The sequence below is a fragment of the Neofelis nebulosa genome, chromosome 8, assembly GCF_028018385.1.
Source record: "Neofelis nebulosa isolate mNeoNeb1 chromosome 8, mNeoNeb1.pri, whole genome shotgun sequence".
NCBI classification, from domain to species: Eukaryota; Metazoa; Chordata; class Mammalia; order Carnivora; family Felidae; genus Neofelis; species Neofelis nebulosa.
This window is the reverse complement of record NC_080789.1, coordinates 15,538,236-15,551,325: the sequence shown is the minus strand read 5'-3', so window position 1 is coordinate 15,551,325 and position 13,090 is coordinate 15,538,236. Positions and strand designations below refer to the sequence as shown.

Here is a 13,090-nt window from a genome sequence, read left to right as displayed (position 1 = left end):
GGGCGATGGGCTAAATGGGTAAGGGGCACTAAGGAATCTACTCCTGAAATCATTGTTGCACTATATGCTAATTTGGATGTAAATTTTAAAAAATAAAAAATAAAACTAAAAAAAGAAAAAAGAAAAAGAAAAGTGTCAAAGTTCAAAAAAAAAAAAAAAGTCAAGGAATGAAAAGTTTAAAAGCATACTTTGGATGAAAAGTGTTTTGATGGAGTAGGTGCAGGTGGAACCAAGACTAGTTTGGAGTGGATTGAAGGATGAGTAGAAGATAAAGAAATGAAGTAAGCCACTATTAGACATCTTGTTCATGAAATTTGGCTACAAAGGAACTAAGAAACACAGTTACAGGAGAGGAATGTACTCAAAGGGAGATTTTTGTTCCTCTGTTGGTTTTCCTGCTCTTACTGAGCTCTTATAGCATGTTTAAGTGCTGATTAGAAGCAAACCAAAAATAAAGAAAGGATGAAAGAGGGGCTAGGTGGCTCAGTTGGTTAAGCGTCCAACTTTGGCTCAGGTCATGATCTCAGGGTTCCTGTGATCTAGAGCCCCTTGTCAGGTTCTGTGCTGACTGACAGCTTGGAACCTGGAGCCTGCTTCAGATTTTATGTCTCCTTCTCTCTCAGCCCCTCCCCTGCTCATGTTCTGTCTCTGTCTCTCTCTCAAAAATAAACATCAAAGAAAGAAAGAAAGAAAAGGATGAAAGAGAATAACGAAAAATGAGATTCACAACATCAAAACATCTATATCTATATAGAGAGATATACATACATAAACATCATGTTGTACACCTTAAATATATACATTTTTTGTCAACTATGCCTCAATAAACCTGTAAAAAATGTGAGCAGTTTTTAAAATGGGATATAGCTGAAGAGACTGGTGAGTTTAAAATACACATTAGCATCAAAGTTAAATGAAGTAACTGTCTCACTCCTAAACCCTAGACTTAAAGAAAATTTTAAAATTATTTATCAAATGCCTAGGGTGTAAGAGAAACTATGCTAGACACTGCAGAGAATACAGCTCTTCCCCCAGATATCTGCAGAGCCTTGATACTTCTCTTTCTTTAGGTCTCTGTTCTCACATTCTGCTTTATTTCTCTCCACTTTTTACAACCTGACATATTATATTTGTTTTATTGCCTGTTTCTCCTCCTAGACTAGAAGCACCTCAAGGGCAGGGACTTTCTCTTATTCACTGTTGTATCCCCAGTACCAAAATAATACCTGCCATAAATATGAATGAAAAATAAATTTTTGATTGAATGAAATGGTACCTTCTCTTCAGGAAGAAGAGTTGCAATCTGTTAAATGAAAAATAAGTGAATACATGAGGACTATACAATATTTAGAAATTAAAGAAATAAATACTATGGTGATGTGGAAAGCAGTATCAAAAAATGGCATAAGAGTTACAAGACTGTAAAGCATCCCAGACAAGGTGATATAAACAATATTAAGGAAAAGGTGGTTATGTGGACTGGACCTTAAAGGGGTAAATAGATTCTTTTATGTGTACAATTCAATGATTTTTTAGTACATTTAAAGAGTTGTACAACCACCAACTTCTAGAACATTTTCATCACCTCAAAAAGAAACCCTGTGCCCCTTAGCTACCACCTCCCAACTCTCCCAACCCACCTAGCCCTAAGAAGCCACCAATCTACTTTGTCTCTATATATTTGCCTATTTTAGACATTTCAAATAAACATAATCAAATAACATGTGGAATTTTGTGACTGGCTTCTTCACTTAGCATAATGTTTTTAAGGCTCATCCATGCTGTAGCATGTATCAGTACTTCATTTCTTTTTATGATTGAATTATACTCCATTGTATAGATACACCATATTTTGTTTAACCATTCATCAGTAGATGGCCATCTAGATTGTTTCCACCTTTGACTATTACAAATTATAAATTATGAACAATAATAGTCCTGTGAATATTCATATATAAGTGTTTATGTGGTATAATTTTAATAAGAGATAAGGAAGGAATTGGAATATTTTATTCTTTTTTTTTTTAAGTAGTCTCCATGCCCAATGTGGGGCTTGAACTCACAACCCTGAAATCAAGTCACATGCTCTACCAAATGAGCCAAAATTGAAATATTTTAAATCATTCAATCCCAAATATGACAAATTCAAGATAATGTTTTCACTGATGAGGCAAAGTGAATTTTCATAAAGCTTCATTTATTAAAGTCAAAGGACTGTCCTTTATTTTGCAACAATGTCCTTCTAACTTTCTTTTTAAATATTAAAGCATCCTTTTTAAACAAAATGATGGCAATATTAAAAGGTAGTTTTGTTAACTTACTTAGGTAAAATAAACTTCATTAAATCCAAAAATCTAAGAAATGTTGTTGACTGAAGGAAATGGCATAAAGGAAAGAAGGTAGAAACCCACAAGAGAGCCCGAATGCCAAGCTAAGGAGATTGCACATTATTCTATGGTCAGTAAGGAAATGCATAAAGTTGTTTAAGTATAAAATTACTGACTCCTAGATGTCATTTCATTCAACAAACAGTAACTGAGCTACAACTATATGAAAAGCACTGAATTCAGTGCTATGAGAACTGACTAAATAAAACTTTGTCCTTGCCTTTTTATAACTTAGTCTTTAGAAGACAAAAGTCTCTCTATTCATTATTTACATCTCTACCCATTTTTTAGAAAGGGCAATATGTAGTAGTTAAAAAAAAAATCTTTTAAAAAGGAAAATACGGGACTATTCTACTGTGCTTACAAGTTTTATGTCACTCCCTGACATAATGTGAGTTGCTGGGTGTACAAAGATAAGCAATATATAACCCCTATCCTTTTTTCAATTTTTAAAGAATGTTTATTCATTTATTTCTGAGAGAGAGTGTGAGCAGGAGAGGGGGAGAGAGGGAGGGAGGGAGGGAGGGAGGGGGGGAGAGAGAGAAGGAGAGAAAGAGAAAGAAAGAGAGAGAGAGAGAATCAGAAGCAGACTCATGGCTCTCTGAGCTTTAAGCACAGAGCCCAATGCAGGGCTCAAACCCTCGAACCAAAACATGAGATCAAGAGATCATGACTTGAGCCAAAATCAGAAACTTAACCAACTGAGCCACCCAGGTGCCTCTATAATCCCTATCCTACAGAAGCTTACGGTCTAGATTTTATAAACTTATCAAATGATCTAGAAGAAACTGACAGCAAACATTTAATTAGATATTATTCACCTAGGGCTTTCAATTTAGTAGCAAATAACAAACAAGCCCTTACTACTACCAATCACATTTTAAGCATTTTACATTTGTTAACTAATTTTTTAATCCTCTTTAACAATGTTATGAAAAGGGTCTTAGAACCATATTAACATATTATTAATACATTAAAATATATTACATTTATCATCTTTTCCCAGAATCTACTAATCAATTCTGCTAATGAGTGTTTTTACATACAGTTGCTGTATCATTCCCATCAGCACACCAAAAAAATCTCTTGAGTTCACATCCCAATCCAGGCACCATGTCATTTTTTGATCCCGTTACAGCAAAACTCCCTAAAAGAGCTGTCTGTAGGAGTTATCTCCCAAATTCTCACCTCTCAGCCTCTCTTGGAAAGGCTTTGCCTCTGACATTACTTAAACCACTCCTAGTCAAGGCTATAAATTCTAAATACAATTTTTAGTTTTCAGTCCTCATCTTACTTGACCTATCAGCAACACCTGACGTAGGTAAAACACACTCTTTGAAATACTTTCTTTACTTTGGCATCTAAGACACCATACTCTTCTGGGCTTTTCTTACTAGATATTCCTTCTCAATCTCCTATGTAAATTCTTCCACAACTCCACAATTTCTACACATTAGAGTACCCAAGGCTCAGTCCTTGGACCTCCTCTGTTTTCTATCTACACCCACTTTCTCTTTTTAATTTTTTTTTAATGTTTAATTAATTTTGAGAGAGAGAGAGAGAGAGAGAGACAAAGTGTAAGCAGGGAGAGGGGCAGAGAGAGAGGGAGACACAGAATCCAAAGCAGGCTCTAACCTCTGAGCTGGCAGTTCGGATAGGAGGCTCGAACTCACAGACAGTGAGATCGTGACCTGAGCCAAAGTCAGACGCTTAACCAACTGAGCCACCCAGGCGCCCCTACACTCACTTTAATGTTCTCATATAGTCTCATGTTTCCACTAGACTGTGACTTCAACAGGGTTAAGAATGTTTTAGCTATTTTTGTTAATGCCAAAAGCCCTGAATGTAAAGCAATGTCTGACATATAGTAGGTGCATGACAAGTATTTGTTCAATGAATGGATGGATGAGTAATGGCTTTAAATATTATCTACCAACTGATGACTCTCCAATTTATACCTCCTGCCTGTAAATCCATCCTGAACTCCAGATTATCTCCAACTGCCGATCTGCCATCTCCATTTGGATGTGTAATACACATCTCCAACTAAATCGAGTTCAAAAGAGAACTCCAATCACCCTTCCAATGGCTTCTGCAACTGACTTCACTTTCTTGGTCAAGTACAGCTTTATCCTTCTAGTTCCTCAAACCAACAATTTTGGAATTATTCCTAATTCCTTCTCTTTCTCTCATAACACATATCCAATCTGCCAAGAAATACTGCAGATTCTCTGTTCAAACTATACTCAGCATTTGACTACTTCTTACCTCATCCAACATCACTGTGGTCCAAGTCATTATCATCTCTCACCTGAATGAATGCAACAGCCTCCTGTCTCTTGTCCACCTTCTCCCCCCCAGTTCAGTCTGTTCTCAGAACTATGATCACAGAAATTTTTTCAAACTTAAGTTAAACTGGGGCACCTGGGTGACTCAGTCAGTTGGGCATCCAACTTTGGCTCACGTCATGATCTCATGGTTTGTGAGTTTGAGCCCTGCATCGGGCTCTGTCCTGACAGCTCAGAGCCTGCTTTAGATTTTGTCTCCCTCTCTCTCACAAACTAAATAAACATTAGAAAAAAAAAAATTAGGTTAAATTATGCCACTTCTCTGCTCATAATCCTGCAATCATTCCCACTTTGCTTTGAGCGAAAGCACAAATATTGACAACTCAGTCTGGCCCTATCACATCTCTGACCTCAACTACTAGCACCATTCACTCTTCTGATCCATTTATATTGCTTCTTGTGCTGTTTCTTCCAAAGGTTAACCACATTTTCCCACCTCAGGGCCTTTTCCCTCACTGCTTTCCCCTTGCCTGGAATGCTTTTCCCTTAGATATCTGCAATTACCTGTTTCATCACTTTGCTCAATTGCCACCTTCTCTGAGTTCTTCCTGATCACCATACTTAAAATACAACAATAATCCCATCTTACTGTATTCTTTATCCCCTTCCTCTGCTCTATATTTCTCCACAGCTTTAATCACCACCGAATACTATACCTGTGAATTTCTGGCACGTGTGCTCTGAAGGATAAGAATTTTTGTCTGTTTCATTCACTGCTATATCCCTGGTATTTAAAGCAGTGCCTGTTATAATGTAGGCGGTCAATAACCTATCTGTTAAACAAATGCTTTCATTTCCACGGGGGGGGGGGGGCTAACAATCATCTAACCTGGTATTTCAGGGAAAGATCATAAAGCTTCTCTAAGATTTCTTTCAGTGCTCTGATCCCTAGAAGGCTTTATACTTTGCCTAGAAAGAAAAACTGTGCTTTGTCTAGTCAACCACAAGGAGGAGTTGAGAGGAAGAGCTGAGCAAAGGGAAACCAGATAATGTTTCCCTTGCTTTTCCTACGGCAACGTCAAGGTGGAAGAAAAGTGGATTTGGAGGTGCCTGTACTGAATGATTTTCTTCACACTAGGAGTTACCTAGACGCACACACACGTTAACACCCAAAGCCGCAATCCTTTCGAATGCCACAAAGAGGCCAAGAAAAGCAATCCGTGGGCCACTGCGAACTGGGTGTTTGTTTCCCTCCACCGCTAAGAATTCCCCGTAAAATCAGGGGAAGAGTTCCCATTAGTGCAGAGGCATGCAACTCACACATGAGGGCCAGGGTGTTCCAGGCTGCCAGCACTCTCCGGCCAGAGAACTAGTAAGTCAATTCTATTTAGTACTCAAGACGCCCTTAATTCTAAAACAGTCTAAGTACGGCCGCCCCAGGTCTAAATTCTCAGATTCTGCCCCCTGCAAGTCAAGTCTTGATTCATTAAACACCGAAACCCATTTCTCACGGGATTCCGACTCACCGCCACCTGTTGATGCCCACATTGGAGGAGCCGGCGAACCAGGGGTCGAGGATGTAGACGCAGCGGATGGTGTCGGCGCCCTGAATGCACTCCTTCAGGGCCGGGTTGTCGTGAAGCCGGAGCCCCTTTCGGAACCAGTGCACGGCGTTCACCCCCATCCCGGGGGCGCGGCGGGCGGCGGTCCTTGCCCAGTTCCCCAAGCGAGAAATTCAAGGAAGGAAGGGCCGGCTCATAACCCACACCTCCGCTTCCAGGGGAACCGCCACACCCAAGGAGTGGGGAAAGGGCGGCAGAGGGGGGAAAGGAAAAAATGAGTCCGAGGAGGGGACCGGAGAAGGAAAGGGCGCTGGAGGCGCCGCTGGAAGATGAATGGAGGCTGCCCAGTCAGAGGAGTCCGGGCGTGACGCCCTTTACGAGCCAGAGCCCGCCGCAACCGCCGGGACAAGGCGCATCGCTTCAAGGGCCTCGGACCCCGGGGCGTGAGCACGTTCCACGAGCCCGAGCCTCCACGACAGCCCCGGACGGCACCGGCAGCCCCGGGAGGTTCGTCACGGAAACCTCGCCCCACCGAGGCGGCCCCTGAGGAGAAAACGGCCCGCCTAAGGCGAGCCACCGAGTGGGACGAGAGGGGATTCAGCCACAGTCGGCCACGCTGTCTCTCGGCCCGGGAAAGAGGAGTGAGCTCGGAGGTGGCGGTCGAGGCCGCTGGACCGTTGCCGGCCGGTGACCGGTTCCGAGGCTGCCCGGGTGACTCCGCCGCCACCGCCGCGTCAGCGGCCTCGGCCACGCCCCCGGCTCCTCATTGGAGAGGGCGCTCCCCACGTGACCCCCGGCACCTCACGTTTCTGAAGTGTGTTTACTACAGCGGCACTGACTGAGGAATCGGCTCGCGATTAAGTCGCTTCTAGGGGGCGGCAGCTGCTTGACCTCGAAGCTGTCGACCCTCTCCCAGTCGCGAGGCTCCCTGCCTCTTCCCCTTTTCTCCGCCGACCGGTCACCTACAAGCGCCCGCGGTGACCACAGGCCCCATGTGAGGGAAGGCTTAGCCCCGCCCCCGGAGGCCGTGAGCGTCCCCTATTGGCTGAAGCGACTTGAGACCCGGATGAGCACGGGGATGCGGGGAGTTCGCGAGCGCGCGCTCGCCTCGGATGGCGCGCGTGCGCTCTCGCTGCGTTCCAGAGGGAAGGAGGGCGCGGCCGGCGGTCCGGAGCGCGCTCTGGGATACCTCCCGTAGGATCCCGGGAAGGCCTGAAAACAGTTGAGTGTCCTCCAAGAGTCGGCGGGAGAGGCTGGCGGGGAGTGAGGGCAGGATGAGTTGGAAGAAAGAGAGTAGGAAGCTCTGTTAGACTTCAAGCCCAGCCTTGTGCTCCAATCCAGCTTTGGCTAAACAACCCTACTTTGGAGTGTGTGGAGCTGGCGTACCCCCCATTCTTCTGGCCCGCGTGGTGCGGCACCCTGGGACGTGTTCTGGGGAATAGGAGCACTGGGCAGGGCGGAATACCTGAATACTGTCTATGCATCATCAACCTGTTAGCCCTGATTTCTTACCTTTAGTGTGGGTAACCAAGCTCTTCATGAAGGGGCCTTTGTCTACCTTTCTAGCGACGGTGAGCATCAGGCCATGTCATTCCTTTCCACATCCGATGCCCTTAATGTTCATTAAACGTTTACTGAATGAGCCAGACACTGTTCAAAGTGCTAGAGGTACAGAAAAGAAATAGGAAAAAATCTCAGCCGTGGTGGAGTTTACAATGTGTCTCTTAACCTTTACATGTGCTATTTTTTTCCTTTATAAAATACTCTTCTTTAGAATTTGCTGTTCACCACAGCAACCTTTGAGCTACCTCATATATTTCTACACATCTCTTTAGACTCAGATGAATTGCTACCTAATTTGCAAAAATATTCCTGTTTTCCAGAGCAGATTTCGGATGAATACCCATCTCCCCAGTTGTGTCTCTGATACATTACTTATCATACTATTGTGAAGATTAAATGGAAAGTACCTACTTTAATAGCTAGTAGGAAGAATATGTTCAATAATAGTATTTATTATCATAATAATGTGTCCCCAATTTCTTCTAAACTGTGGCTTCTCAAGGACAGGGTGTCTGTCCAGTTTGGTTTTTGCATCATCAGTACCCAGTATAGAGCCTGACACATGCTTTCCAATGTTTATTGAATGAATGAGCGAATGAATGAATGCTGTCTGCCACCAATGTGTCAGACAAGGTCCAAAGGAGGAAGATATGGCAGTTGTTACAGGCTGAGTTGTGTCCTTCTAAAATTCATATAACCCCTCGTACCTGTGAATGTGACTTACTTGGAAATAAAGTGTTTGCAGATGACACAGTTAAGATGATGTCATTAGGGAGGGCCCTAATCCAATATGACTAGTGTCCTTATAAAAAGGGGGAAATTTTGGGGCGCCTGGGTGGCTCAGTCGGTTAAGCCGCCGACTTCGGCTCAGGTCACGATCTCACGGTCCTTGAGTTCAAGCCCCGCGTCGGGCTCTGGGCTGACAGCTCAGAGCCTGGAGCCTGTTTCAGATTCTGTGTCTCCTTCTCTCTGACCCTCCCCCGTTCATGCTCTGTCTCTCTCTGTCTCAAAAATAAATAAACGTTAAAAAAAAAAAGGGGGGGGGAAATTTGGACACAGAGACACCCACACACAGAGAGAATGCCATTCGAAGATTGGAGTCATGATGCCATAGGCCAAGAGCTATTCAAAACTAGGAGAGTGTCCTGGAATAGATCCTTCCCTAGCACCTTCAGAGGGAGCATGACCCTGCTAACACTTTAATTTCAGATTTCTGGCCTCCAGAACTATGTGATGATAAATTCCTGTTGTTCTAGGCCAGTCTTTTTGTGGTACTTTGTTATAGCAGCTCTAGCAAACTAATACAGCAGTAATGTAAATTCAGTCATCTAATGAACCAATGTCTGGATGGTCTTTCGTAACTCTGCTTCTATTGCCATAAAGAGGGTATAGCATCCTTTCTTTGGTTTCTTCGGATCATTTAAAATTATACACATGAGAACCCTTTGTTCACTATAAAGTTTTAAATATTTGTCATTTTTTAATCAGTGGAGAGGAGCCTTGGGTAATTACGACTCTGAAGGGTCCATCATCTATGCATAGGATGTAGCATATAGAGCTCTCTGCCCTCACTTGGATTGCCTCATTCTCCAGGGCCTATTGTACTTTTTAAAATACAGTGTTTTATGTTTCACTTTAGGCAGTTTTAAAGTAAGTATATTATGTCTAAAGACATAAGAATTGTTTTCAAGCATCCAAATGAAATTGTGGAATGGAGAGAGAGAATATTGATTTGTGTAGAGTTGACTTATGTTTGCCATTTGTTCATTTAATAAAAACAGATTTTTTTTCTAACAGGCAGCTGGATGTGGGTGGATGTGTAACTTTCATTTATACATAAAAGTACTGATTTATTATAAAAGTGTCAGTACTGTCAACTGTACATTCCTCAAAGACAAAAGGTTTTTTATGGCACGTAAGTAGTTACTTTAATAAATCTATTATGGAGAAGAAGTAACCATTTAATAATATATATGACTTACTGAGCACCTACTATGTGACAGGCATATTAACCTTCATAATAATATTCTGAGGCAGCTTATTATTATCATTATTTATTTTTTTATTTTTTTATTTTTTTAAATTTTTTTTTTTCAACATTTTTTATTTATTTTTGGGACAGAGAGAGACAGAGCATGAACGGGGGAGGGGCAGAGAGAGAGGGAGACACAGAATCGGAAACAGGCTCCAGGCTCCGAGCCATCAGCCCAGAGCCTGACGCGGGGCTCGAACTCACGGACCGCGAGATCGTGACCTGGCTGAAGTCGGACGCTTAACCGACTGCGCCACCCAGGCGCCCCTCATTATTTATTAATAATTCATGCCTGCTTTCTGCTGAAGACACTAAAAGCTCAGAAATACAAATAAGTAATAAAACTAGATGAAAAACCAAGACTGTTTCTGGGGGCGCCTGGGTGGATCAGTCAGTTGAGCATCCAGACTCTTGGTTTCAGCTCAGGTCATGATCTCACAGTTCATGGGTTTAAGCCCTGCTTCAGGCTCTGCAGTGGCAGAGTAGAGCCTTCTTGGGATTCTCTCTCTCTGCCTACCCCATCCCCTGCTCCTGCTCTCTCTCTCTCTCTCGAAATAAATAAACATTTAAAAAAAGAAAAAACGTGTGGAAATGAAAGGTGCTATAGGCAAAAATATATATATAAATAAAAGAAAAGAAAAAAGAGAAACCAAGACTTTCTGAATCTAAGGTCTTTCCTTATATACACTATCCCTCACTGATACTACCATTCCTATTCTTTTTCAGAGTATTTATGTCTAAAGGGGGAAAGGAGGGATGGGGAGCCTTGTCAGAATCTGACGTTCTGGTTGGCTCCAACATCATGCGGTAGAAAGAGTATGGGACTAAGAAGAGACTGGGTAATAATCTCAGCTGGCCATTAATTAGTTGATGATCTTGAACAAGTCACATAGGCTTTCTTGGCCTGATTAATGCATCTATAAATGGAGTAGATTGAACTAGATGATTTCTAAGTTTTCTCTACGATTTAAAAATTCTGGACTCTATGAACACAACTCTGACACAGGCTCAAAAATATCACTAAGAGTCCTGTTAAACATTCCTTTAACTGCCAACAATGTTGGAACAATCAATATCTCTTCAATTTCATGAGCACACTTGATAAAAGTGTGTCAGCCTCTAAACCAAAAGCCTGTGTTCTCTCATGACCCTATCTTGCAGAGGTGATTTTTGGCATGTGTTATCAACACACAAATAATGAAGGAGTAGACTGTATGATCAGCTCATTCAGCTACAACTACACTGTCTCCAGGGAGGTCTGAATCCCACTCTTGGAAAAGACACTGGGCATTCCCCGAAGTTTATCTTTCCTCGGGTACTCTCCCTCAGGCCTGGGGCATTTGTCATAGTTCCCTTCCCCCTTTATCATTAATTATAATTAATTGTAAATCCCCTGTTATAATTAATAATTCTTTTTATGAAACATTCCCTGTTGGATTTACTATGTGGTTCCTGTCTCCTCATTGGACACTGACTGATACAATCTGTTAACTGATAGAGTCCACACAGATGTATTTGTGAACAGTTTTCTCAGTGGTTCTTGTCCTTTTTGTTGACCAAATGCATTTAGAAAGTGTAAATAATTACACATGTGGCAATATGATATTGTGAAATATTAGCTAATGTTTTTACGACACAGATCCTTTTTTTGTCCTGTGACCATTCCCATTCAGGTCATTGAATGTGAGTCCTCTGTTGCCTCAGAGGGGCAGAAGTTGAGGACAAAGGTATTCCAGTGTTTTTGTTCTAAATTCAAGGGCTTAGATCCAGAGGTAAATCAGGAAGAATTTGCTGCTCCCTTCCCTTTTCCCCGGCACTATATAAAAATTCTTTAAGCTGAGATATGTGTGCAAGAAAAATAAGACAGAGATGAACCAATCTTTTCTAAAACAAGAAGACAGTATTTCACCTATGCTTGTTGTAGGATTAGCCCCAGATTCCTAGGTAAGCTTAGGGTGTTCTGAGAGTAGAAGACACTTATGCCAACTTCCCATCTGAAATCTGGTGGCTGACCTCCTAGAGTCCCCGTACCACTCTACTGGGGCCCAGAACAAAAGCATATGAGGGATGCCACTGGACAGAGAAGGCCTGGAAAGCCCTGCCAAGCCTCCTGCTGGCTAAGAGAACAGCTAGATTTTTCTTCATGTCCCTTCTTCCTTAGAGGGGTGCAAAGCTTAGCTGAAAGAGAAAACAAACTAACAGGGGTTTTGCCAAAGAGGATTGCATTATGCAAAATGTCATGAAAGGTTGTGTCCAACGACTAAATGGGGACATGGACGTGACATGGCCAGAAGTCAGCAGTCCACAACCCCAAAGTGGGCCTTTACTAAAACCTGACTATGCTAGCACCTGATCTCAGACTGACAGCATCTAGAACTGTGAAGGATAAATTTCTGTTGTTTATAAGCCACCTAGACTGTGGTATTTTGTTACAGCAGCTCGAACAGACAAGACAACCCACAATATTTACAAAGCTAATGAATAGATAAATACCCAAAATACTGTAATTATCCAAAATCAACTGAGTCCTTAATGTGCCAGACACAGAACTACCATATTAGGCACTATTCTAAGTACCTCAGATACATGATTTCATTTGCTTTTCACAACAGCCACATGAGATAGCTATTACTCTTCCTGTTTTATACATGAGAAAACTGGGGCCCAGATAATTAAGTCCTCATAACTTACCCTCAAAAGTAGAAAAGGCAGGAAATAAACACAGGCTTTCCCAGCTCCAATGGCTATGGGTTGCTCAGCACACTCTCCTGCCTGCAGTACACTGGCAAGGAAGGGCTTTAAAAAAAAAAATTTCCTTATTTTGAGAGAGAGAGAGAGAGCAGGGGAGCAGAGAGAGAGGGAGGGAGAGAATCCCAAGCAGACTCTGAGCTGTCAATGCGGAGCTCGACACAAGGCTCAAACTCATGAACGCTGAGATCATGACCTAAGCTGAAATCAAGAGTCAGATGCTCAACCCACTAAGCCACCCACGCTCCCCTGTAGGTGCTTTTATATAAGTGCAGAATAAGAACTGTCCAATTGTGGGGGAAGGCTGAATAATTCTGGTTAAGATGAATCCAGGTAGACTTCTTATAGAAAGTAGCATTTACACTGGGAAACTAAATTTTTTTTTTTTAATTTAAAGGAATAAAGGAAAGGATTCCAAAGGAGTAGATGATTGTGCAGCATAAAGCAATATATTTATTTGAAATGTTTATGTTGCGGCATCTGGGTGGCTTAATCAGTTGAGTGTCCAAC

General features: G+C 42.2%; 1 protein-coding gene across 2 annotated transcripts in view; it reads right to left on the bottom strand.

Annotated features, from left to right (window-relative positions):
- Positions 1 to 7,222, bottom strand: part of CRY1 (cryptochrome circadian regulator 1) — a 95,616-nt gene extending 88,394 nt beyond the window's left edge. Inside the window, exon 1 of one of the 2 annotated variants that reach the window (XM_058741510.1) lies at positions 6,202 to 7,222. In XM_058741510.1, coding sequence (XP_058597493.1) covers positions 6,202 to 6,359 — 158 coding nt within the window. In that variant the 5' untranslated portion in view covers positions 6,360 to 7,222. The remainder of the gene's footprint in view (positions 1 to 6,201) is intronic. The other variant, XM_058741509.1, reaches the window with a different exon arrangement.
- Between the last annotated feature and the right edge of the window lie 5,868 nt (positions 7,223 to 13,090).